The sequence below is a fragment of the Brachionichthys hirsutus genome, chromosome 24 (assembly GCF_040956055.1).
Source record: "Brachionichthys hirsutus isolate HB-005 chromosome 24, CSIRO-AGI_Bhir_v1, whole genome shotgun sequence".
In the NCBI taxonomy this organism is placed as follows: Eukaryota; Metazoa; Chordata; class Actinopteri; order Lophiiformes; family Brachionichthyidae; genus Brachionichthys; species Brachionichthys hirsutus.
The window spans coordinates 3,503,474-3,530,406 of NC_090920.1; the positions used below are offsets into that span (position 1 = coordinate 3,503,474).

General features: G+C 52.2%; 1 protein-coding gene across 1 annotated transcript in view; it reads right to left on the minus strand.

Moving 5' to 3' along the window:
- LOC137911854 (interleukin-1 receptor accessory protein-like 1-B) overlaps positions 1-26,933 on the minus strand; it is a 125,534-nt gene that overhangs the window by 4,271 nt on the left and 94,330 nt on the right. Inside the window, exons 6-11 of the mRNA XM_068756197.1 lie at positions 15,660-15,792; positions 10,358-10,503; positions 7,682-7,828; positions 3,507-3,677; positions 1,993-2,037; positions 3-400 (exon numbers count right to left, since the gene is read on the minus strand). Of these exons, the coding sequence (XP_068612298.1) occupies positions 3-400; positions 1,993-2,037; positions 3,507-3,677; positions 7,682-7,828; positions 10,358-10,503; positions 15,660-15,792 (1,040 nt within the window). The remainder of the gene's footprint in view (positions 1-2; positions 401-1,992; positions 2,038-3,506; positions 3,678-7,681; positions 7,829-10,357; positions 10,504-15,659; positions 15,793-26,933) is intronic.

Here is a 26,933-nt window from a genome sequence, read left to right on the forward strand (position 1 = left end):
GCCGAGACGGTCTGCAGCTCGCCGAAGGGGCCCTGCTCGCTGACGTCCAGCACCTGCTCGTGGGAGATGCTCAGGGGCTCCAGGCGCTTGAAGGGCATCTCGTAGATCAGCTGCTTCCAGAAGGCGGAGCTGAGCTTGTTGCTGGTCGGCCCGCGCCACTTGATGACCGTCAGCGTCTTGATGGTGTGTTTCAGGGCCTCCACTTCCTGGTAGTTCATGATGCCGCGCAGCTCGGCGCACTCGATCAGGATGACCTTGATCTCGCCGGTCACCAGCATGTTGCGCAGCCTCGTCTCCAGCTCAAAGATGCTCCACCCCCTCCGCACCACGTAGCTGGGCGTCATGACGATGATGAGACGCTTGCTCTGGTCCACGCAGCGCGCCACGTCCTCGATGTAGGCTGGACACACAGACACAGGTGCAGAGATGAACAGCGACGCAAGCGGACGCGTGCTTCCTGAGTAACAAATGCGTGGATCTATTTGTGTCGCTCCAGGTACCTGCCCGTGAGCACCTGGAGGCGGGGCTGCATCTCTCATGAGTAGCTCTGCTGCTGCTGTAATAATGAATGTCCTGGGTGACGGAGGCGGGGGGGGGGGGGGGGGGCGGGCTGTGTGTCTGCGGCTAATGCCGGCGTTTGGCCCTTCTCGACGCAGACAAAGACGGGATTAATTGGGCTTCACTTTGCAATCAAAGCTTACGACCCTCCTGTGTGTGCTCGAGAAAAACCGGCTGCCGTTTCCCTTCCTCTCCTCTTTAAGTCAAGAAGCTCTCAGTGCGTTTCAGCAAACAAACGCCGCGTCCTGTCTGTCCGCCATCGCTCCGAGGGCGGACCCGTCATCAGGCCGAGACAAGACGGTCTCTATGCTGGTGGGTAGTTAGTCCTCGTGCTGTAAGTCGCCACAGAGCAGGTCAGTATCTGTCCTGGGGGGGGGGGGCTTCTTCTTCTTCCTCTTGTCTCGGATGTTCAGTTTCGGTCAAACCAATCAGGTGAAAATGACCCCCCCCCCCCCCCCCCCGCCCCTCCCATCCAATCTGAGTAAATCAAACTGGGAATGAATGGATAGCGTATAATTAGCTAATGAGTTGTAGTTTGATTTTATGTTGTGAATTGATGAACTGAAAGTAAATCTGTCCTCTCGGGGGGGCGCTCTGCTAACGCTTTACCGCTCTATAGATTCCATTTCTCTTTCACAAGCTTTACAATCAAAGCGCTGTGTAATCATTGATTTTCCGTGGACATAAAAGCAAAATCAACACTAAATTAAACGAGGTCGAAAATCACCGCGACCACGCATCCTGCATTTTCTCTCAAATTTACTGGCGGGAAAACTGGAAATACAGAAAAACACGATCCAGGTCTGCATTAAAAAGAAATACGGAGGGTCTGAATAACGACAGCTAGCATTCAATACTTCCTTGTTATTCAGCGCTTTATGGAACTATTCATTTGGAATTAGCAGCTACAAAAGCATCAATAAAAGCCTTCCTGTTCCTGTATTTTACCTCCGACTCACAGTGAGGTTGTAATTTAGCAGCTGGGGAACCGCGGCGTCCGACCCCCACGCAGTCGCTAACGCTAGCTAAACCCCTCCGAGGAAGATCTGATGCTTCACTACAAACGGCATCGTCTCCCACCTCCGGCCTCAACGCTACCTCCTCTATCCTGACAGCGTCTCCAAAGGAGGAGCCGCTCTGATGCGCTGAACCCTGATCTAGCACAGTAGAAACAGAGAAACAAACTGACAGTCATAACGGCTTTATAAATGGGTAATAAGCATCAATCGCCACCGACGCAAACGGGAGGACGTTCTCAGATGTTGGTGAACAGGTTCGGGATAGATTGCTCCATTCCTCGCAAGATAAGTCCTCATGTGTAATAATACATAACAGTATGATACACATGGCTTTATTAATCAGTAATAAAGCCATTAATAACAGCGTGCAAACCCAAAAGGCACGACTGACGTTACAAATCTGGGGAGAAAGTACCTCTAAGTAGTCTTGTGTCATCCTGGAAATGATCATTGGTGAAACCTAAACATAGATATTTACATTCAAAGTCGGGTCGAACAAGAGTTTTAGAGAAAGCATTTATCAATGGGGACACGGCGCCGGCATAAACTGCTTCTCCAGACGGGGGTCCACTCGCGATTGTGAGGCGGTAATCGCGTAGGCCAGTTTATTCCAGTTTAATATGGGATACTTAGCATCAGAAATACAAGGAGGAGCCCGGCTGCTTGCTGAATGCACTGGTTTCAAGGAGGAGCCGGCTGCTTGCTGAACGCACTGGTTTCAAACCAGTGGTGAGACGGTGAGAATTTATCGGCAGCTTATCGAGCGTCGGGACGCGAACGCCAATGGGAGCTGAAAGCTGCACGCTCAGTCGCGTGACAGACGCACCTCATTCCTCTCCATCCTTGGATTTATATGCCATTTCTCCCATATTAGACCCCCCCCCCCCCCCACATCGAGCACATGATCACACTGAGGGTTGAGTTTGTAACCCGGGCACGGTGCCACTGAGGAGGAACGTCATTAGTCATGGCGGCGTTTGACAGGCAGATGCAAGTATTCACATAATGACATCATCAAACTCATCCGTGTGATTGGTTAATCATCGATAAGCAGACGGTGCACGAGGCGCTCCATTAGGAATGTAAACATGCATGAACGTCCATGCAGAAGCGTTTCCATTGTGCAGCGGCGCCACGCAGCAGCATGCACGAGTAGCGCTCGGGTAGCGCTCAGGTAGCGCCGGCACGGCGCCGGATGGGTCTAGCAGCAACAGCAGGCGTTCACTGCAGCGTCTGGAACGCAGCTCATTACACCTCCTGCTGGCTTTACTGAGAACATCACGCACTAAAAACAGGAACGTTTGTGTGGCTCCTCCTCGAGATGCCGACGTCTCCTCCGGTGTGACCCGTGATGGTCCGGGGTGTGACCGGATCTGGATCAGAGTCAGCCGAACCGCCGTAAAGACTCGCTGCTGTTTTACGGCTTCGGGCTGTTTGTGGGGCAACAGAGTCGGTGCCGGTTTAAAGCAGCACCTGGGAAAGGTAGCGCTCTCCGCTCGCTTAGCTTTTAGGGCTGCCACACTTAAAACGGGCTGTTCAGAACTGCTTTATTGGTTCTCCCTGCTAGCAAAGGGACGTCTGCTCCAATGTGTCATAATTTAGACTTGGCCCAGTGTAATAGAGTCCTAACGAGCCGGTAACGAAGCGCGAAGACGTTTCAGCAGTTGCATCCAGTGAGAGACTGAAATAAAAGCAGGCCTAATGGTAAATGATGACTCCCTTGAGCACCCCCCCCCCCCCCCCCCCCCCCACTGCAGTCCAGCTGGGGGCTAGCGCTCAGATTCAAACAGATCTGTGCATAAGCAACGACACAAAATGCACGGCGTGAGCCCACAAACAAGGCGTGGCACCACTGCACTGACAGCACGAGCAACACCAAGCGACAACACATTCGACAACAACGCCGCACGGGAGAGAGAGAGAGCTTACTTCCTGTGGGGATCAAGTCCCTGTCTGGAATGAAGAGTTTATACCCATAATGCTTCTCCAGCACGTCGGGGAGGATCTCCAGGGCGAAGAGCTCCTCCTCTCGGGTCTCCTGGCTCCACTGGTCCGGGTCCACCTTGGTGTAGGACAGGTAAGCGTCGTAGTCCTTGTTATCTGCAGGTAAAGAAACAAAAACGCCGCAGCTCCTTCATTTAGTTCTGGAAGCGCTGCTAGCGGGCAGGAGGAGAGAACCCGGAGAGAAGAAAGTCCTTGATTCCTTTCATCACTGCTTCATGACTTGAAGATAATGTTTGTGTTTAGAGCTGCTGCCCCCCCGGATGCTAACGATCTCTTTCTCTAGCGATGCACGCTAGCCATTCCTTCACCGGGGGGGGGGGGGGGCAGGACGCCTCCATTACACTGACCTCCGGGCTCGTCTGCCCGTTTGAGTGCTTTTCATTACAGCTACGTCCCAACTGACAAATAACGTTACCTTGATCGCTGCATCGCCCCCTGCAGGCAAAACAAATTAGACTCCGGCACGAGCTAAATGCCCGGCGCTGCCTGTGCATGGCATGGCTTCACCCCCCCCCCCCATATGAAAGCTCGGATTGATGACAGATTTGAAAGGGCTGAGTGGAGAGATGGAAAGTGAGACGTGAGGGAAGTGTTTAATGTGCCCCATTCTTGCTGCAACGCGCCGGGACATTGAGTCAAGAGGGTGGAAATGGAGGTGAGGTTTCCCAGAGCCGCCCTGACCATTACGGGAAGAAGGTGCAGTCGACGTTTCGGATCTGCAGCAGCTGATCTGCTCCAAAGGTCCGGGGTGCAAAGGTAAATCCTCATCTGGTGTACACAGGGCATGGGCATTAAAATTCCAGATGTTCATTCTCCCTCATCAGATGGTGAATACACAGGGACAAAGGTATTGGGACACTTGATCAGCCCAACCCCCAGGGGACAACCAGCCAAGACGGGAGCTGAGGATGAGGATGAGGTACAGGAGAAGATACAGTTCAACAGGAGGGACAGATTACAGCATCCCTGTTATCTTGAAGCTTTCGATGTCCTCTCCATTTGACAGTCCTTCCTGTCTCCAGGCTGTGAGTCCATCAACAAGATTCACTCTCTTCCTGATGGGTAGTCTTGATATTCGGCGAGTGCTTGCCCCTCTTACATGACACTGCATAATTAATCTAACTCATTTTTATAACTCGCAATTCATTTTACAGCACGAGGGAGCTGTAAAAATAATTGAAATGTAACCTCATCATCAGCGAGCATAACGGACTGCGAGGCTCATCTTCTGCTTCACGGTGACGTAAATCTCCCTCCGTTTGTCTCTGCTAGCTGTGTGGGCAGATCAAGGGCTGTTCAGTGGAGCCGATGCACTCCACTGTAGTCAGAGAGGGGGGGGGGGGGCGAGGGCGGTATGACCTCACTCTCGCATCTTGAGGAGGCACTGCTTGCTGGAGAGAACGGCAAAGGTGTCTCAGAGGGCGCAATGCACCTCCAGAGCAACACTCCATCCTCCCACACAGGTAGCTGCTTGAACAAGGGAAGGGGAAGGGAGGTAAGGGCGAGGGAGGTAAGGGCGAGGGGGGTAAGGGCGAGGGGGGTAAGGGCGAGGGAGGTAAGGGCGAGGGAGGTAAGGGCGAGGGGAGGTAAAGGCGAGGGGGGTAAGGGCGAGGGAGGTAAGGGCGAGGGAGGTAAGGGCGAGGGAGGTAAGGGCGAGGGAGGTAAGGGCGAGGGAGGTAAGGGCGAGGGGGGTAAGGGAGAGGGAGGTAAGGGTGAGGGAGGTAAGGGCGAGGAAGTTAAGGGCGATGGAGGTAAGGGTGAGGAAGGTAAAGGCGAGGGGGGTAAGGGAGAGGGAGGTAAGGGTGAGGGAGGTGCTCCAGATTACGGAATGTGGGCCGCTTTAGCTTTCCGCGGCTAACACAATAGCTTAATGGAAATAAATAGGGCACGTTAAATAGGAGAAACATTTTCACAGCTGTGGAACCTGAACACGACCCCCCTGAATCAGCCGAACAGAGAGCCGTCGCCTTGTAAAAACACAACTTTGCATCTTGAAAATCCAAAACCCACAGGAAGCATCAACAGTCGCCGCGGCAACCGATCGATGCTCCAGACTGCACGGAGCCTCACTCGCGCCTCCCCCGACATTCTCGCTCTGCCGCTGTCATCATGAAGCCTGTTATTGATCCTTCCTGTCGCTGCAGCCGTTACCATAGCGAAGGCGTCTCAGTTAACCCCTTCCTCCCCAGGCTCAGTGACTGCTTATCTCGCCCCATTGACATTGGAAGCCAGAGACGACCTTGCTGCAGGTGCGACCTTGTGCACGTCATGGCGGTGAAGTGATCTCACCGACCGCGGCGTGGAGGAACGCATCGGGGCCTCCCGGGAGCTCCGGAGGATTATTGAACCTGATCCCCTTCTACCGAGGAGCAAATTGAAAATCTGTTTCCCCTCTTCAAGCACTCACTCGGGCGGCACAATTAAAGGAGACAATTGCTGTTTGGGATTTGGTTTGAGGCCCGATATTTATTTCCAGCCCGGCCGCCTCTTGTCCGTTTTGTTGGGGCGACGCTTTGCTTTCCGGGGCTGAAAGCCGGAGCTCATGGCTCCACTGAAACGACTGATGTCTCAGCCATCACAGTGAAGCAGAGCTGGGAGGAGTTGGGTACAGAACCCGTCCTCGCTGCTCATAACTCTCTCGCAGGCTCGCTTCCCACGACTCGGTCCCTCAGCCTCTCTCGACTAATCTCATTCCCCCAGAATTCACTGCTGCGCTGGTGCTTGAGAGACTAATTACAGGGGAATCAAATTAAAACTTGCTCCTCGTCTCAGTTTGATGCATTCTCAAACCACGGCTCATCCACGGGCCGATCGGTTTGATTTCTTCCTCTTTAACGATTGCTGACGGGGCCTCAGAGTTTGTCTGGCACGGGGGCCGCGTTTTGATTCGCTCGATGGAAAAGCCAGCTGGATAAACAGGATCGTCTGCCGAGTCTTTTTTCCATTTCTAATTTCTTTTTTTGTGTGCAGATTCTTCATATTAAAGGAACAAATATCAAATTGATCTAATTTGGATGCCATTTCTTAGTCCACTAAATGTTTTGGAGCTTCCCAGAAAAACATTACAGCAATGGAAGATAATGGGGAAAAAACAAATGCCATAAAAAGACTTCCTAAAGCTCAGACGCAGTAATTTAAGTGTTTAGAAACGTATTTAAATCTTCACTTTAGCCTTTAAGATAAACGCGTTAGCACACACCCCAACCTCGAATAAGACCAGGGATCATTTCCATCCAGACATGTTGTAGTTTAAAACTATTTTAATTTAATTAAGATGATCAAAGTCCCTCCATCTTAATCTGAAAATCGGACTGTTATTTTGAAACTCCAGCCGACGTATCTTGTCTTTGAGTCTTCCGCTATCTTTAAACGCCTTAAAGCATCTTCTAACCTTCGTACGTGTCATAAAGCAGTTCTCTTCCTCTCGCTGTACGAACGTGCTCATTTTGAGCTCGCTCGGGCGCTAACGTATCCAGGCCTCCCGTTGGCCTGCGTGGACGTCATCCCTCCTGACTCGTCGGCCTCGGAGGCTATTATTGGAGAACAGCTCCACTGCGATGCATTTCCCCCGGTCTGGTTGAAACCACTCAACAGCTTCCCTGGGAATAGACTGGCAGGATGAAATAAAACAAACGCACTTAATATCTGCGGGTAATGAATCAGGATCGGGCATGTTGCCGCTGAGGCGCTTCCAGTTAGCAGCCGGCAGTGAAATACGAGTTTCCAGGGCAGAGAGAGAGACGAGCGCTGCTCCGCACTATGACAGGAGGCCTGCGTTGCTGCTGGTCCTCCATTGGAATGAGATCCGAGCAGGAATAAAGAGCCCGTCACCTGTCGGAGGCTCAGAGCCCTAAAGCCGTCCATTCTGGTGTCAGGATGCAGCACACGGCACGAGCGCCTTCGCAAGGGCATGAGCACGACAAGAAAAACGGCGAGTCGTTTCCAGCCGTTTATATAAAAGGTGCGTATTTACATAAAAATGATGTCACATGCAGCTTTAACAAACAGCACAGGTGTTTTCCAAGTTAAATAAACATGGACTCTCCTAGCGAGGAGATGAAGGACGACCCCCCAGCAGCCGAAGACGCTCTAGATCTTACCTCCGTCTACGTCCTCGCTGCCAAAGTGGTTCCTGTAGAAGAGCATAAGCTGGATCCTGTAGCACTTGTATAGCGTCACCAGGCAGATGAGCAGCAGCAGGATGGCTCCCAGACCCCCCGCCAGCTCCACGGTGTACATCAGCTCCGCTGGAGGCCGGGAGAGAAGGCGAGCAAGAGCTGAAGCGGCGCCGGGAACTCGCCAAAGACATAAAGCCTTCAGCGTGAAAGAAATGGCTGCGATTATAACATTTGGTTGGGCAGATGACCCGTGTCACGGTCCCGTTTATCACTCCGGCGAGCGTTTCTGGTGTTCCCCAATGCCGGTAGACGAGTATAAAAGTATATTTTTATATTTCCAATCCCAGCATTCCTGTCCATCTACAGGAAGCAGCAGATTCCAGCGTGAGCGAGAAACAAGATGGACGATGGATGAGCTACTGCTGAATGATCAGAAGCTCATTATTTGATGGACCGGCTTGTGTTCCTGCAGTATATGACCCCCCCCCCCCCCTTACTGTTGTTCTCTCATTGGGGCTCAATTGCACAACAACTCCGCCTCCACCTGCGTGTGGCAGATCAAGCGGTTGCGGTTGCGTGTGCCGCCGCCGTGGCGTGCACAAGGCGAGCTAAAGCTCCCGGCTGTTAGCTGAGCTGCCCGGTCGCCGTGGCCCCCGGCTCCCACGCCATCCGTCATCGCCGCAGCCTGACGTGAACTCGCCAAAAGGAACAAACGGTGGGGGCGAAATAACTCCCAGTTATCGATGCCAGATTACCCTAAATGGGAGTATTTGTGAGGGATTGAGAAAGGTCAGCAGCAGAGGCCAGATTAGCGCTGCTCTCGAGCAGGATGAAAGGCGATCCTTCACACCACAGGACAACGGGACAGGACGCGACCACGGGCGAGGAACTCGCCTTGAAAGCGAAGGCGTTTGCTTCATCTTCTCGTGATCGCGTCTGTTTCCCTTTTATTCTGCAGCTCAACACTTCCTCTCGGCTGCGCCTCGCAAAATCTGTCTGGTCAGCCATCATTGGCTGACTAATGGGCGGGGCTAAGATCTCTGCAACGCCGCACACACACACACACACACGTACGGAGAGGACTCGCACGCAGCGGCATCCGTCAGCGATGCACATTTAACCTCTGTGGTGCGAGCGATGTCCGTTACACCGCCGCGGCCATCGGGCGGCTCCCATGATGAGAGATGCTGTTCTATGGCGCTAACGAGCGTAGCCGGCGCTGCTTCAGCACGCCTGCCGAGGCACCGACCTTCAGTCAAACCTACGGACGGACGGTCACGCAGGATGGAACCGACCCCGTCGAGCGGCTGACCTCCTCCCGTCTAGCCTTCCCTCAGCCCGGTCCGGAATTAGTTAGCATTCGTTTGTGTTGCAGCTAACAAGCACTGCTACAAGATGGCTCCGAGTCACTGCCCCTCCCGCCCGAGTCAACGGGTATCTGGACGGCATCACGAGCCGGCGGCGCGTTCTCTGCCTGGCATCCATATTGTAGCAGCGCTGCAGCGGGACAGATTAAGACAAATTAGCTCCCGACAACTAGAAGGCCGGGTTTGATGGAGCTACCAGGCATCAGGCGATTCGTCACTCCCGTCTCTCCCTCCATTTCCTCATCTCTCTATCTGCTGTCTAGGGAGGCAGATAAAAAGAGCAAAGGGGGGTTGGACAGTAACATAAAGGCTGGGGGGGCAGACTTTACTTGCTGCTTCCCATGTTCTCGAGAGTCTTATCGTATGCTGTGTCTCGTAGATAAAAACCGCTGCTGCTGCTGGAAACACTGATCAAGGGGACACGTGAATCCTAGAAGAAATGAGGGCGGGCTAACTTAGGCTTATTCTGACTGGTGCAGTGCTGGGACGATCGGATTCAGACTCTTCACAAGTGAGGAAGACGCCGATGCGTGTTGAAAGGCGGTGGAAACACAAACTGGGCTTGCGCCGCATCACAAGGCGGGGGCAGAAAATAAGAGACGGAGGAACCTCTTGATTTCTGCTTGATGGACAATCCTGCGTGGACTGAACTCGTCTTTTTGGGGACGACTGTGTGGCATAAACCCTTTTAATATAACAAATGGAGGGGAACCGGGCTGCCATCAAAAGCCGGATCCAAAGCCCTGAGCTTAAAAGAGAGGAAGAGTATCTTACTATGCAAATGTATTCAGCCCTGACAACTTTAAGGACGCAGAGACCCCCCCCAGCCTTGCTGAAAAATAAAATCTGACTTATATAACCACTGGAAAGCATGCGTCTTGTTTGAAATCATCACAGAATCAACTCTCAAACACGTCGTAATCAGAGGCAGAAGCCTAAAATGTTTGCTTCAAACGAAAAGACACGGGGGGGGGGGGGGGGGATAAGGAAATGTCAAATCAAAGGAGGTTTGGTGTGTTCGCTTGTGCATTACGTGCCTTTGGTGAAGGACGTGTCTGAAAGTGGACAAGCTAGCTTTAGCCCCCGCTACCTGAGGCTCGGCTGGATGAATGGCCTTCTCTTCTCCCCCCGAAGGTCAGATCCAGCTGGTCAATTCCCACAATCCCTTTGGTTGCTCTTCTTTGTGCTCCATAAACTGCTGTCAGACCTGCAGTGTTTTCTCCTCCGAAGCCGCAACACGACGTTAAAGGCTTTTCTATCCGTCCTGTCGGCTCCTGGAAACTCGCCTCACCTTGCTTGCTCAGCTGGATGTTGGCCTGCCGTCGCCCATTGCCATTCTCCACGTAGCACGAGTAGTTCCCCAGGTCGCTCTCCTCCAGGGACTCGATGGTCAGAGCGATGGACACTTCCTGCTCCCCGAGGTGCTCCCGGATCGTCCTGCGTTGGGAGGCAGAGCAAAGCAAACGGCAGTTGAAGCAAATGGAGCGTGAGCATCGGTTCTGCCTGAGGAAGAGGAGGGTAGGGCCTGGAATCATTTTCAAGTCAAGCCCTTTCAGTATAACCTGCCATGTGGGGGCTCGTCACGGCCAGCAAGGTGCTGAATGCGGTCGGCTGGTCCACGTTTTCGCTGAGAGTGTGAAAGAGTGAAGAATAACAGCATCTCCTTCCTCCTCCCTTCATTCGTTTTAGGAAACATTTTCCTGGGTCTCTCGAGTCCCAGAAAGAAAAGACACGAGAATGAAACTAACTATAGATTTATAAATTGTCAGATCCAATTTTCAGAATCTGTAGCAAAAAATAAAGTCTCACAAGTACTCTAATAAAAGATGGATTTTATTTTCCCTGACAAAAGCATTTCCCCCAAGGAAATTTGAGTTGTGTCTACAGCATGCAGGACAAAATCCATAAATCACGGCCTTGGAATAATAAGCTTCAATCTCGGTGGAGAACAATGTTGAGAAAGCATTTTCAGGGAAAACTATGCAACACCTTTTGTCTTCACACACATCACAAATCACAAATACGTGGAAAATGATGTCAGATTATTCACACCAACATACGATTTTAGTTAGTGCAGCTAAACCTTTAGAAAAGACTTCAAATATGTTGCATTGAACTATTAAAAGTATTCTTGCTTGCTTTGCTTTGTGCAAAAAGCTGATTTCTGGGATATGACGCCGATAATCCTGACACACAAAGGGCCTTGAATAATGCTGCGTCCGACCGACGACAGATCAATGTGCTCGTCTTCTCGTGTGAGTCACGACAGATTCCTCCAAATGGAGAACGCTCCTTTGTAAATTCGCCGAGGCTTCTGACGTCTATCGGTTGTGACATGTTGTTGCGGGGATAATAGTGCGACTGTCACGATGCAGCGCGGCGCCAACCTATCACGTAGCGCTTTGCCACAAGGGCGAGCACGCGGGAAAGGAAAAGCCTTTTGATGTCTGTGTTGGATCAGTCAAGCCATTTTGCTGAAATGAATGCTTCCTCTGCAACAACACATGCAAAAGACTGTCTGATCAGGCTGCATGCGCTGGAAGGGCACGTTGACGCGCGCTAAATATTCTTCTTCTCTGGAGACTTGGCAGGACGTTCAGTTCATTAGCAGAAAAATGGATTTTGGTGACCTCCTCTTCATTATCGGTGACTTCCTCATTTAATTGAGGAGGAAGAACGGCTCAGACGAAATACGCTGACAACCCTAACAAGCCGGGGAGTACACGGAAGCAATACCCTCAAAATGTCAAAATATCCCTGAACAAACCGAGCAGTTCTCCTCGACAACAGCTTGAAACCGGTGCTGACGCTACCGCCGAATCAGACAGAAGAAGTGAGATTCAGCTGATCTGTTTCAGCGCTGGAGCCGAAGCGGAGTAAACTTCCTGTTCAGAAAGAAGCGCTGAACAACACTCGACGGGAGTCGAGTGAAGTTTGACACTAGGCCTGGAGAGGAAGAACTTTCAACAGGAGTAACCTGAAGCTAAGCTAAATGCTAATGTTTACCGTGATGGTATAGCACGTTGGCATTCAAATATTGCCTTACAATATATTCCTGGATCCACTTGCCTATTAAGGCCCGTTTCCTGACCCATTTTCCATTTCTCGCAACGTTCAGCCGGCTTTTCACCCGACCCTGAAGCGGCTACTTCCCGGCTCGCGCCTCACAAACCAGCGCACCCAGCTGAAACATCACCGCTTGGGCTGAGCTAATTCTTCAAGTGGATGTGACCCAGTTGTGGTCACATCGCCCCAGAATAAACCGACTGCATAGAAAGCCTTGCATGCGGCAAATTAAAGAGCCGCTACCGACACTTGAAACATCTTTCAGAGGAAAACAGGGAAATAATGATGGTTAAGAAAAAGAGCTGAATTTCTCTGCTGGGCTGATCCCCGCGCAGATAATCTCCTTTCAGGTTGCTAAAGTTGCGGCCGTTCAAAGCTTTGTCTAATGATGCATGGGGCTGAAAATGGGCATTCGTCTGCTACCTGCTGCGGGGCATCGGAATATGAAAAGTCTCATTCTAGCCGATCAATGAACAAACTCAAAGCAGATAAAGGAGAGTTGGGGAGAACCCCCACCGCTGCCACGGTGATATCTTCCTTTAGATTTTAAAGTGTTGGCATCCAATCCAGAGAATAAAATATGTATTTCATGAAGCAGCATGCTAAGCTAACAATGAAGCCTGATTGGAGATCATTGTTTTGTTGCTGTGGACTCACTGCTTCATCAAAAGCCGTGCTGTTCATTCCTGTGAGCTTCATCGCTCATCCTTCATCCTTCATCCTTCTCCACCGCGCTGCCAGTCATGCACAGACCCAAGGTTGGGCTATAGATCCATGCTGATGGCCTTTTAAAGGCGGCACCCACGTGTGACTCGCGTAGACTGGAGGCGTCGCCCAAGAAAGGAAACTCAACCTCGGCATCTCGCTGTCATTGTGTGCTGAACTCTCCGTGTTTGTGCACACAACAGAGCATCCCTGAGTGTTCCTGGAAAAGCTCCGCCCACACGAGCATCTGACAGGTGGCGTGAATAAAGGTCCAGGGCAGTGGCAGTGCGGATGAAACGGCGGCGGGAACCTTGACGCTGCACACAGCGAGGAGGCAAAACGGCGACTCACTGAGACGCTCAAGGAGAAACGCAGGCTCACCTCGAGGAAGTCTTCAAAAACGTCCTGGAACGTTGAACGCTAATAAGCCTCGGTGTTCCGTCCTAACTTTCTGACTTTGTCGGACGACCCTTGGAAAGTAAATGTACCCTAAAGAGGCCTAAGGGGACAGGGGACAGGGGACACTGCAAGTAATATATGTGGCTTTAGCTTGAACGAGACCAGAAGCACACGACAAAGCCACTTTGGAAAAGATGCTCACCCCTGTTGCTCTGTGACCCCGACCTGCAAGACCGTGGGCAGACGGAAGGAGGACGTGCTGAGAATTCAGGAGTCTGGAAGTCTGATGCTTCAAGTCAAGGTCGGCATGAGAGTGGAAAAACAGTAAAAACGACGCTGGCGTTGACTTAGCATAGCACAACTATGCGTAATATAAAATAACATTACATGCTACCTTTATAAAGACTGAATCAAGTCTTTTCTGTTTCCTGCCTTTATGCTAAGCTAAGCGAAGCTAAGCAGCAGCTTCGCTCCAAGCCCCCGACAGTCTGGAGCTTCTCATCATTAATCTTTAATCAAGGAAATCAAACCCAATTAGCGAGAGGCAAAAACTACCTTCATGAAACTTCCTGAATAGGTTACATGTGTGTTTTTTCAGTCCTGTAGTATTAATATCTCTTGATCTGTACCACTAATAGGCATTGGGGGCATTTGCAGAACTCTATAAGTACCAATCCCCCCCCCCCCTGAATACATGTGTAAGAGAATTAATTAGAGTTAGAAGATGATATTTTACACTTGATCGGCTGCTGAACGGCGATGCATCAGGGACCCAAACGTCTTCTGGCTCTAAAGTCGAACTGAGCACCTTTACCTCAGGGATCTGGGAAGTTTTGGTCTGCAGCCATGGATTATTATTATTATTATTATTACCATTATTATTATTATTTTACACTTTGCCAAAAGCTCCATTTCATGTATTACAGGCAGGGAATACTCCAGTGTCATTAATTTCCATTTCAAAGCTAAAAGCTCGCAGAATGACGTTGGGGAGCGGGTGGGGGGGGGGGGTTGAAGCGGCACACGCTCAAGTGGGAATGAAAAATTAAAGTGAATACAAACAAACAGGGAGGCGGCATCGTGCCTTGGAACAAAACAAGAACATGCACTGGCAGAACTGGACTGCTGCACCCGCAGTATCGCTTCCGCCCCTGCACCCACTGTGGGCGGGGCTCCCGCAGCATCGCTTCCGCCCCTGCACCCACTGTGGGCGGGGCTCCCGCAGCATCGCTTCCGCCCCTGCACAAGCAAACGCTGAGAAGCAGCTCAGGGTCACAGTTCGGAGCTCTCGGCTAGATGCCTGACGTGAAAGCAAGTCCTGCAAGGCTCTAATTGGCCCGGTGTCCTTCACAACAGAGACCGATGCTGAGGGCTGGACAGAGCGAATAGAGACACCTCCAAATGCCAGGTCGCCGGCCTTGTCACGCTGGAGGAAAAAGGAAGCGCAGCGGAGCTGGGCATGAAAGGGTGAGTGGATTCCATAACCCCCCCATCAGCGTAAACACACCTGAATGCAGCATTCAGTGTCGACAGGTAAAGGTGAAGTCAACGTTCTTTAGCAGACCCTCAGCTGCGTTCTGCAAAGGTAAGGAACTTAATCAATGAAACTATCTGGATGAGTTCCAGAGCAACGCAACTCTTTGTCCTTCCAATATGAGCCCAGCGTGGCGCGAGCCAAAACAAAGAGCCCCTCCTCCATCAAAGTATATCAAAGCGTCATCCAGTCGACTGCTGCGTGATTCATCGACGCCTGAACGCGTGCAGCCGGGAACCTCCGGAACACTTCCAAGCATCGCTTCCACCTGATTCTGGAGGTTCCCGTGTTGTCCAGACCGCCGCCTCACACCCGGAGAACATCTCCAAGCATCGCTTCCTCCTGATTCTGGAGGTTCCCGTGTTGTCCAGACCGCCGCCTCAGACCCGGAGAACATCTCCAAGCATCGCTTCCTCCTGATTCTGGAGGTTCCCGTGTTGTCCAGACCGCCGCCTCACACCCGGAGAACATCTCCGATGCGTCAACGACCTGGCAGCAGTTTCAGGCAGCATGCACGTCCCGTTCCAGATGGAGATGGAGGCTAACGCGGACATTCAATTGGAGTTTCCGTCTGCTACGCCGCTCTGCTATTACCGCCGCTCATATTTCAGTACAAAGTCATCGCTGCTGAGTGATGGAGCAACGGCCGAACAGAGCATTTATATATTATGGCTGTCTCCATTATTAAACAGCCGCATGGCCATCATTGAAATGAAAGCTCGGAAGTGAAAGGTTCTCATTATTGTCACGTCGTCATGGTAACTGGGTTTAAATAGCTGTTTACTAGGTTGCTTCAAGGTCCTCTGCAGCGTTAAAAGCCACTCGTGAATTGTTCCAAGTCTGGCGTGAAGCTCACAGGCTCGGTAAACGTTTAACATCGAGCGCTTACTTGATGTCGCTCTCCTGAACCCGCTCCTCGTCCAGGTCCTCGATGAACTTGTCCCCTTTCATCCAGTAGATGAGTGGACTGACGTCTCCGCTGTACCCAAAGAACGCTCTGCACGTCAGGTTGAGAGGACTTCCTGTGGGAGACACGGACGTGAAGCAGAAGATTCAACTACGGTCAAACATCAAGTGTGAAACCAGGATCTCCGGTTTGCAACTCATGAAATGATGCAATAACTTCTTGTGCCGGCGGACGAAGGCCGGACCTGCAGCTCGATCAGCGGTACCGCCCGCCCAACGAGGAGCAGCAGAACATTAAAGTAATGCATAAATAACATACGCGGTAGCGGCCTGACACTTAACGTGCACTTTATACTCTTCAGAACCAGGATGACATCATGAATCCATCATTCAAGAGTCACTCAACCGCCAGAGCTTTCATCTTGACCCACATTCCCTGGTGGTCTCTTGAAGTTGAAGACGCTTCAGGGTCACTTTGCAGCACTGCTGTACCTTCATTATTCTCTTCACTGTCAGGCCCTACTTTAACATTTCAATAAATGCATGCAGGCTGCTTAAAGCTCGACGCTCACCCTCATTCCTTTCCTATACACTAACCAGGGCTTCACATTATGGACCTTTTCCCTCATAGAAACGCATCAGCAGGTGGAGTTGTGGGCATTAAACTAAAAACAAGTTGAGCAAGAACTGCAGGAAGAAGCTCCTTTCAGTCAGAATCACCGGATGCAGAGTCCAGATTGCTGCCCCCTAGTGGGAACAACCTCCGAGACAAACCAGTCGAGCTACGCTAGCCCGGTAGCTCTCAACGCGTCTGGTTTAATGCTCGGGCTCACCTCTCCTGCAGGGGAACCGTGGCTGCAGCCTGCGCTGAGCGCCGACCGAGATGATTGGAATTAGCAGGAAGAAGCAGGAAGAAGCTGAAACAAGCCCGACTCCGACTCCTGATGCGACGACAGTGTGATAATGGAAGCAGACAGAGCAGTGGCTGGATAACAAAGTCTCTTCTGTGGCCTTCAACAACTTGTGAGGGAAATACTCGATGTCACGATGCTTTCACTGACTGGTGCTCTGCAACGACCTGCTGGGAAAGTTTCTTCCATTGGGCTTCTTTCCTCAATTAAAACCAATGAAAGCAGCGAGAATAAACCGAAACGGTAAAGTTCCAGGCTGGAGAACCCAAACGAGGATCTGGAAGGTGCTGAAACATCTGACGGGTTTATGATCTCTGGGTCACAACGGGCAAACGCTTTCACACGGATTCATTACTCAGATAAATTATTGGTAAGTGCAGGTTTGATTTGTGTGCTGTAGAAAGGTTCAAAGAACGCACCTGTCGGAACATTTTTGAGCTCTATCTGTAAGAGCTGACGTCGACAGCACCGACTGAGCGAGAGCTCCGAAGAGTGAGACAGAGAAGTTCTCTTGAATCCACCGGAAGCTGCTGTGATCTTCAGATCGCCTTCCGGCTACGAGGAGAACCGAAGGCACATAGCTCCCCTCAAACCTGCGTCCTCGATGTGGATCAGAGGCGTCTCGTTTCTTATCTCACACCTGCTGAAGCCGCGAGTGCTCGGCATGTTCTAAAATGGGTCACCGGGGGGGGGGGAAGAAAGAACTCATCAAAACTCTGGATCCATGAAATAAAAAGCTACCGATATCAAGACAGCTCCAGCAGTTGGTGGTTCAGCATCTCGTCATTAGCAGGACTTGCTCATGGGCCCTGCAGCGAGGACGCAGAGGTCGGTGCGACGGGAGATAACTGGGATGTCTAATTGGGCACGTGCTACTTCAAAGATAACAGGAAGTGGAATTCACCAGGGCCCTCTCTGGTGGAGTCTGGCACGCTTAGATGATATAAATATCTGATAGATAAAACGCAAAGGAACCTTTGTTTGGTTGAGATACTCAAATTGAACAAAAAGAAGAAGAGAGAGTTGTGCAGTCGCTCAGATTCCTGCAGACACGCTGCTATTCCTCCCACGTCCACCGGGGGGCTCTATGGTGCTGTAAAGCTGGGGGGGCCTCTGTGCACAAGGTGCACATAAAACAACAAGAAGAAGAAGAAACAAAACACACCATTTTGACAGGTGAAGAGAACTCTCAGCTCCTGTTCTCTGTCCCCTTTGATGTCTACAGGCTCCGCCCCTGGATCCAAGCAGCAGGTCGTGCCGCCACGCTGCCAGACATGCTTCCGGGGGCTCGTCATGCGCATGGCTGCACGCTGCACCCTTGATGATGGCGTGCAAATTTGTGCTGCGGTGCAGCTAAGCCTGCATGGATAGAGGTTCTGTGCTCAGTTTTGGAAATGCACCAACATCAATGCATGGATTTAATCCCAACCTCTGGTCTTGGACAGGGGGGTAAAGTGACTCTTAATGCGATTGCCTCCCCTCTTATCTCCCTCCGCCTCTCGAGCATCTCTCTCGGTAAATGTGGCTGCAGGAGGGAGACGCCGGCAAAGACTCCCGCGGCTAAGCGCTCGGATTGGAAGCGACATGAAACACATCCGAGAGGCGGAGAGGCAGGGAAAGGGGGCAAAGGGAAGGGCAGGGAGAATCGGCATGGCTGAAGTTCTGTGGCTGTGACAGAGGGGGACGGAGGTCATCGAGTAACGGGATGCGAGTCATCCTCAAAGGAGAGCAAACTATTCCTCATGGAGAATCGACAGTGAATGCAGCGCTGCATCGCCCTTGTGCACTGAATTACACAGATTACAGATCAGGACATCCTCATGCAGAGTGTGCACGATCCATGTCGAGTTAATCGAGCGCTGTTTCCTTTTCAGATCCTTTCTTTCTCTCTCTCTTTTGCCTTTAACATCCTTGAATAAATCGAGCCCTGCAGCAAGCAGGAAAATTACTTCAGAGGGAAGAGACTAAGATTTTTTTTTTTTAGAAAGGGCATTTGCAATCATAACAGCAATGAAAACTCGTTTCATGCTGTCGGTGAGATGGGGAGAGATGGAGTTGGAAATGAATGACAACCGAATGCTTCACGAGAACGGGGCACTTTTTAAATGATCTGCAATCAAGTTTGAATTCTCTGCAAAATGGCTTTTAGACAACGTTGGATGGAGAACTTCAAGTCAGATACCAAACTTTGAACATTTAAAGTTCGTATCTCGACTTGCAGCCCCCGTCGAGCAGACGAGAACAAACGCTCACACAACGGACGCTGGGAGTTCCACCCGGGGAAGAATTACAACCTTCAGAATGTCAGTCAATTGGATGAGAGATTTGTTCAGCGAAAAAATGTGCTTAGATGATCAAACAAAATGTTTCCTGTGCAAGAGGCTTGTATTTGGAGAACTACGACCTTTGCAGACATTTAATAAATGAGGCAGATGCTTCCACGGAGGGCTCGGGTACTCGCTGCAAAGCTCTGACGAGGATGAGCGTGACGGATCCTGAGCTCTGGCCTTCCCAATCACCGTACGCTAACCTCAGGGAACAAGGTAAAGGGTCGGGGGGGGGGGGGTATCCGGGCCACAGGAAAAGGAGGGGCAGCCTGTTTGTCTCATCTGCACCGGGCACTGAAGGGTTACACGTCTGATGGAGGCCTGTAATTGGATTGGCCAGATGCCCCTCTGCTCCAGCCCACTTTAAGACAGCCATCGACCGCTTTGCTCAGCATCCCTTTAGCTGCCCCCCCCCCCCCCCCCGCATTGCACCTCCTTATCCTGCTGCTCCCGCTCCTCTGCATGAATGCAGGTCAAACAGGTATTCCTTAAAAGCCTGTTTTCAGTCCCATCAGAAGCTGCTGCTCTGTGATATGGAATGACTCGACGTGTAAAAGTTACAAGGCGGCACTGCTGAATATGAGAGAGCAGGAAGAAACAAGCAGGGGGGGGTTGGAGGAAGAGCAAGCCCAATTTGGGCCTTGTGGAACAGAGCATGACATTTGCAAAGATCAACAGCCACTCAACACAACGTTCCTCAGCACAGACGCGGTCCCGATTATTGCCGCCTGATCCGGCGAACAATCGACGTTAAAGCGCGTTGCTGTTTACGATCGTGCGTGGAAAAGTCTCAGCTAAGTTCTCCTAATGAAAAGCTCATTAGACGTTAATGAAACACTTAGAGGCTACTTCACAAAGCATTGGACAAACGGCACGGCCGCACTGCAGCGAGACGAAGACGAAGACGAAGACGAGGAACAACGCCTCCCAAGGTTGCCGTTAGAAGACAATATGGAGGGACAAAGAAGAGGACGCAGGACGTGAGAGCCCCCAGGTGGCGCCATGATGGTGGGCCAGAGAGCTCGAAGCAAAAGAGATACATAAGCAGTGATGGCAGGAAACAGGAAGTAGCAGTCTGCTGTTGTATGCACCCCCACACCCCCACACCCCCACACCCCCAATGGTCGTTTTGTGATGGTCGTATTCGTGCTGCGTCAAACCGAGATCAGCGGCGTTCTCCACCTGCAGCCTGCAGCGTGCTACACGACCGAGATCAGCGGCGTTCTCCACCTCCACCTCCAGCGTGCTACACGACCGAGATCAGCGGCGTTCTCCACCTGCAGCCCGCAGCGTGCTACACGACCGAGATCAGAGGCGTTCTCCACCTCCAGCCTGCAGCGTGCTACACGACCGAGATCAGAGGCGTTCTCCACCTCCAGCCCGCAGCGTGCTACACGACCGAGATCAGCGGCGTTCTCCACCTGCAGCCCGCAGCGTGCTACACGACCGAGATCAGAGGCGTTCTCCACCTCCAGCCCGCAGCGTGCTACACGACCGAGATCAGCGGCGTTCTCCACCTCCAGCCTGCAGCGTGCTACACGACCGAGATCAGAGGCGTTCTCCACCTCCAGCCCGCAGCGTGCTACACGACCGAGATCAGCGGCGTTCTCCACCTCCAGCCTGCAGCGTGCTACACGACCGAGATCAGAGGCGTTCTCCACCTCCAGCCTGCAGCGTGCTACACGACCGAGATCAGCGGCGTTCTCCACCTCCAGCCTCCAGCGTGCTACACGACCGAGATCAGCGGCGTTCTCCACCTCCGTGTGCGTGTGCGTGTGTGCATGTGTGTGTGTGTGCGTGTGTGCATGTGTGTGTGTGTGCGTGTGTGCATGTGTGTGTGCGTGTGTGTGTGTGTGGATAAACGATCATTGACACGTTTCTGGGGACGTCATAATGTCGCCGTGATAAGAACTATCGCTTCGGAGGAGACAAACATTCTCCTCGGGGAGCTGGCATAAATCAAGTCTCTCCGGTTGGAAGGTCAGAGGTCGCCAAGCCGTGGCTGTGGACGGCGTTGTGGAACTCGCATTGAATGAAACCCTCGGAGTCCATCGCTCAGCCTCTGATTGGTCGGCATCCATCTCAGCTTGGGTTGGAGGATAATCTGATTGATTTGCTCGTTCCCGCCCACGACTCCTCGCTGCGTTATGTTTCTCTTATGAAGCACCCCGGTGGTCTGACCGTGCAACAGCACGGAGCCGAGTAAAGCAATGAGAGGCGGAGCTTCCTGGCCACAACTGTACGAGATAATTCAAAGGAAATTTGCTTTAATGTAATGCTGTCCTGATGCCACGGCGGCTGCACTGCTGCTTCATCCTTCCCCTCCAGACTTCTGTCCAACTGTCCACTCCGTCCAACTGTCCACCCCGTCCAACTGTCCACCCCGTCCAACTGTCCACCCCGTCCGACATGCGGCGTCCGAGGAAACCCGCTGGGCACTTAAAGCCCCGTGCCATCCATTTAATGAAGGCGGGGGGGGGGGGGGGGGGGGGGGGGCTGTCTGATCAATCATTCACCGTCGCCTGTAAGTACCAGCCAGTTAAAGTCATCTTCTAACCGGCGCCATCATCTTCATCATCTTCATCATCTGAAACAGACCGGCGGGCATCTGGTCTAATCCGTAAACCAGCAGGCACATTGGGATTATTGGGATTATTGGGATTATTGGGCTGCAAATCCGTTGTGGGACCGGCGCTCGGTGATAATCCACGAAATACCGCAGATGTCGAAGCAGCATGAGGTCCAACCGGATCTGAAGTATGTCCAGGCATTGGATGCTGCGGGTCCAGTCGGGTCCAGTCGAGTCCAGCCGGGTCCAGTCGAGTCCAGTCTGGTCCAGTCGGGTCGTTGGGTCCAGTCGGCTCAAACGAGGCTCTGAGGTCATGAGATGATGGATCATTTGTGTTGCGTGCCTTTCATGGATTGTGGGATCCAATATATTGGCAGTTCTTCCCAATATTTCTTCTAATTTATTTCTCTTTATTTATTTATTCCCAGTATTCGCAAAGCTTTTAAATACGTCGCTTTAAATATAAAGATATAAATTGACAGTCAGCTGTGAGGAAATCCATAAACTATTACTGAGTCTTTGTGACTCGTTGAGTGAAGTCGGGATGAACTCTCTGCGAGGGGAAACCCATCACAGCCGGACTCGGCGCCGCCCGCCTGTCATCGGGTCGCTCGGTGCAAGACGGAACACGGGTACCCGGGACGAACTGGGCTCACCGGTCACGTCTTTGTGTGAGGACTGAAGAGGAAGAAGCTTCGGCAGCAGCACGAGAGCGGAGCAGCATTAGCATTCGGAGTAGCATTAGCATGATTACATTAGCAGGCTGTTTGTGTGTTTCTACACGCAGCGCAGGGGAGGGGGTGTTTACATGAGGCGCATACTGATGACTTCCCAGCATGCACCACTCAAACGGCCTACTCCTCCTCCTTCCCTTCGGCTGGCCGGCGTCCCCCCTCCTTTACGCCGCGCCCCTCTCTGCAGGTAAGCAGAGGGCGTCGTCAGTCAGGTGGAACTCGGAGCACGTTCCCCGAGTCAGGCCTCCAGCAGCTGAAATACGCTCCACACTTTATATTCCTGACACTCGGCACTGCCCTACGATGGCGTGGGCCCGGAGACGTTAAGAAAGACCTCCACCCTTCAGAGATCTGTCTTCTGCTGGGCGCTTTGATTCTTAACATCCACGTGAATAAATACAGACAATGTACATCTGAAATATATGCAGTACAGGTATATGTAATATTGGTGACATTAATCCCTCAGATTTTTAAACATGCTTTTTAAAAAACCTTTCTTGCAATTACATGTGTACAAAAACTAAAGCTAGAAAGGGGAGAGGTAAATAATAACAGATTGGGATTTCCTCACCAGTCGCTGAGCAGGCTGCTGGTCAGCCTCTGCTGAGTGTTGCCGGGCGACAGACAGGATCTCGTCCCGAATGCCGATTGGCTGTCCGCACGGTGGGAGATCGGGTCGAGGTCAAATTCTGGCAGAAGTTCAAGCTGACCCAGAGGTTTAGGGAGTGGAGCCAGGACAGCGATGAGGGGGAGACCGGAGGTACGTAGGTGGATCGAACCGTTCCAGGGGTGCAGAAGTGCAGCCATGGATCTATTAAACTAAAATGATTGATGAGAATACAATCATCAATCAATAATCAAATGATTGATGAGAATACAATCTAAAGCCTGTCAGATCGCTGCTGGTGACGTTTCGTGGCAGCAAGCTGGAAGCACCAGTATCAGGAGGATATGAAGTCCTCAGCATGGCTGCGAGGCCAGAGGTGGGTTGGGTGGGTGCTGGTTGGGGGTTAATCTGAGGGGCAGAGAGGCAGTAATGCCCCAGCTCACGGGGAATTACTGGAAATCTGCTGGCAGCAATTCCTCCGTTGCTTCTATTAGCCTCGATGCTAGCTGCTTTAATTTGACAGGCCTCGTTTTCTAACTCCCCGCCCTCACTCCTGTACGAGCTGGGCGGCAATTCAAGCTCAGAGAGCCGCAGGAAGAAAGGGAACTGTGTCATCGTACGGGGACGCCCCCGTTGACAAAGGTCAGCACTGGGGTCACGTTTCCTTGGTGGATCTCTGACCTTAGGCACTGCCATCAAAACATGGCCTTTCCGTGCTACCTGCTCCGTGCATCTACTGTGTGCACATATTGTTTTCCCGTCTCTAACTCCGCCTCTGTCCATTCCCAGGCTCTCTCTGCTGTTTAGGGTAACGATGTGACTGACCCTGAATAGAAGAGAGAAGCATCCTGAACATAAATTATGGCTACGCGCAATAGAGGCTGCAGAAAGCTGCAGAAAGCTGCAGACTGGCAGAAGGGTGACCCGGTGTGAGCGAGGACGGTGCTCGGTGTGAAAGTCAAGAATGCCAGACAGAGACGCACGCTGGAGCTTAATTACTCAGGATCGTATCTCGCAGGGCTCTCGAAACAAAGTTTTGCTGCATTCAAAACAAATCCAAGACAGGGTGCGGCGAATGATTAGCCACATGCAACGATGGGAAGGCACATGCGCAGCACTCGCTGCTTCCAACGCGTCTCCTTAGAGCAGCAGAGAAACAGAAACCAGAAGAAAAAAGAACACGCCTGCTAGCACGATGGAAAGGTGAGAGGACGACTGCCAGGAAGCCAAAGACGTGAGAATATGGTGCCAAGACTGGAGGCAGTGAACGTGGGAGGAAGAGGAGCAGCGGCTTATAGTGTCAGGGTGTTTCAATCAGCGGCGGCCTCGGGTTCTGATCCGGAGTCGGAGAGACTGCGAGTGAGTGCAGAGAAAGCGGGTGAACGGCAGAGACCGCAGCCATCACGCTTTAAGTGGATCGCATGCGTGTTCTCTCTCTTCACATTCAAATATCACCCAAACAAGGGAGAGCAATAAGCCAAAATGAAAACGCGTTTTCTCCTCCTTTCAGACGAACTGGATCGGTTCCGACTGAAGCCCAACCCGACGCGGCGCTCTACTTTAGATCCAGCACAATGAAGTGCTGGCTGCAGTGGCTCTCTAGTTCGGAAAGCACGCTAATGCACACTAGGGGGCGACCTTCCAGTGAACAAAAGGGATCAAGAGCCCCCTGGGGAACCCGTCCAGTGGACAAAGTACCCTTTAGGGTGTCCTTCCAGTGGACAACGCATGACCAAGTACCATTTGCCATTTGACAGAAGCAGGTTCTGAACTCTGCTCCTTGATTTCTCTGAGGGGCGTGTCCTGTCTTTTATTGTATGTATAAAGATTTGGCTGTTTTAAAGCAGGGAAGTCATATTTTAATGACTGCTAAGGGATCAGATTATTATAACGGTGCTGATAAAGTGAAGAGCTCGGTCAGTATATGGAGAAGGTTACCCCCCCCCCGTCATCCAGAGCCAGTAACTCACGCTCCCCTGTGGATGCTATTTTTCTATTCCGAGGTAAAGGCCCTGAGGGACACGGGAAAGTGCCTGTCTGGCATTCCTTGGTCGAAGTGTTGGTGTTGGGGAGGGAAAGAGGGAAGCGGAGCGGGGTGCCAGACCTCGAGGGACAGAACTAATGAAGCAAGGAATGGATGAGGCTGCTCCCTAAAACATCAGCTGGCACAGCTGGAGCATAATGGAGTGAGAAAATAAACGAGTCTCTTATCTGGGAGGTCGTGCCACGCCCACTGAAGCCGTCTGGGGCTCTATGACATCATCTGGGGCTCTATGACATCATCAGGGGTTCTAGAAGAATCACCTTCTGATGTCACAATGACATCATCTGGGGCTCTATGACATCATCAGGGGCTCTAGAGCCATACGGTCATGTTCCCCCCCACCCTGAGGAATCCGTTCTACAGGAACACAGACCTCGGTATGGCTGACCCTCCCCACATGACGGCAACCAGCGTGATTCATCGGGGACCGATGCCCCCCCCCCTCCCCGCCGCCCCACGGCTGCCCGACATGGCTCACCCCCTCGCTGCCCTTCTGGCCCCCGTTATGCCCCATCAAGCCCGAGAGCGGCGGCCAGGAGCGCGGCCTGCACGACGTGCGCCTCTATGTTTATAGCCAGGGACCCTGAGGGTGTTCCCGCCCCCATCAACACGGCCCCCGCTGAGGGTGACACCAGCAAACAACAGTTTAATAGCTGAGTAATGTCTCCGGCCTCCTCCCCAGCTGCGTCGGGCGGCCGGGTGGGGGCACGAGGCAGCTGAAAACCCTTTCCTCTGTCGTGGCCATAAACACACACGTGTGTGTTTGGTCTCTTTACCTGGGAGGGGGCTGTAAAACCGGGGCCAGCTAAAGATGGACTCATCCTTCTTATACCCCCCCCCCGGTCCTGATGGAGGTGCTGCTGACCCAAGATGGATTATTCATTTTGCTACAGGACTGTTAAAGAACTGATGATTAAATCATGTCGCCCTCATGTCGCCCTCAGGTCGCCCTCAGGTCGCCCTCAGGTCGCCCTCATGTCACCCTCATGTCGCCCTCATGTCGCCCTCATGTGGCCCTCAAGTCGCCCTCAGGTCGCCCTCATGTCGCCCTCATGTTGCCCTCATGTCACCCTCATGTGGCCCTCATGTCGCCCTCATGTCGCCCTCATGTCGCCCTCATGTCACCCTCATGTGGCCCTCATGCCGCCCTCAGGTCGCCCTCATGTCGCCCTCATGTGGCCCTCATGTGGCCCTCATGTGGCCCTCATGTGGCCCTCATGTGGCCCTCATGTGGCCCTCATGTCGCCCTCAGGCCGCTGCAGCGTTTCCACTGGCCTGGAGGATTTCGTCTTGATTTGCACACAGAGAACATCCATCCAGCGGCCATCGAGGAGACGAGGTCGCAGCAGATTGGGGCCCACTTAGCACCAATTGATCTGGACGCTCTTGTAATGGCGAAACCTCACGGGAGTAAGATAACAATGGCGCCAGTGAAGAATGGCGGGCAGGAGAGGAACGTTAAAGCAAAACAGCGCCTCTCTAGGAACTGAATGGCGAGCCTCCTCGCTCCCGCTTTCACCAGCCGGGTCACTAAATCTCAGTCTCCGTCTCGCCATTTTCCGCTGAGGTCAGCCCGGAGCGGTCCAGACGGAAGGAGGAGGCATCCATCACCTTTTTATACGTCCGGAACCTCGGCTGAGACGGAGCCGAGGACAATCCAATCAGCCGGCCGAGATTCCGTCCTGCCACTTTCCTGATTCCACTCGCTCTGGTCGCAGAAATGCAGAGTTGCAGGAATGGAGGAGGAAAGCTCGGCAGGTTAAAGCCAGCGTTGATGAATAATAAGGGAGGAATGATCGGATTTAAGGGACGTCTGCTCTCATTGTGTCACGCTAAAGAATGAGCAACTGGGGAGCCATTTTCTGGAAACAGCCTCTTGAGACTAATAAGGCCTTCTCAGAAACAGAATTAATGTCCCCCCCCCATTCTTCAGTCAGTATAAACAGATTACACCTACCAGAGTATCGCCGACATTAGGCCGGAGCGCTGAAGAGAGCCGGTGAACCTGCAGATCATCAATCTAAAGCCCTCAAATCCTCAGAACCCGGTCCGGGCTGAGCCCAGA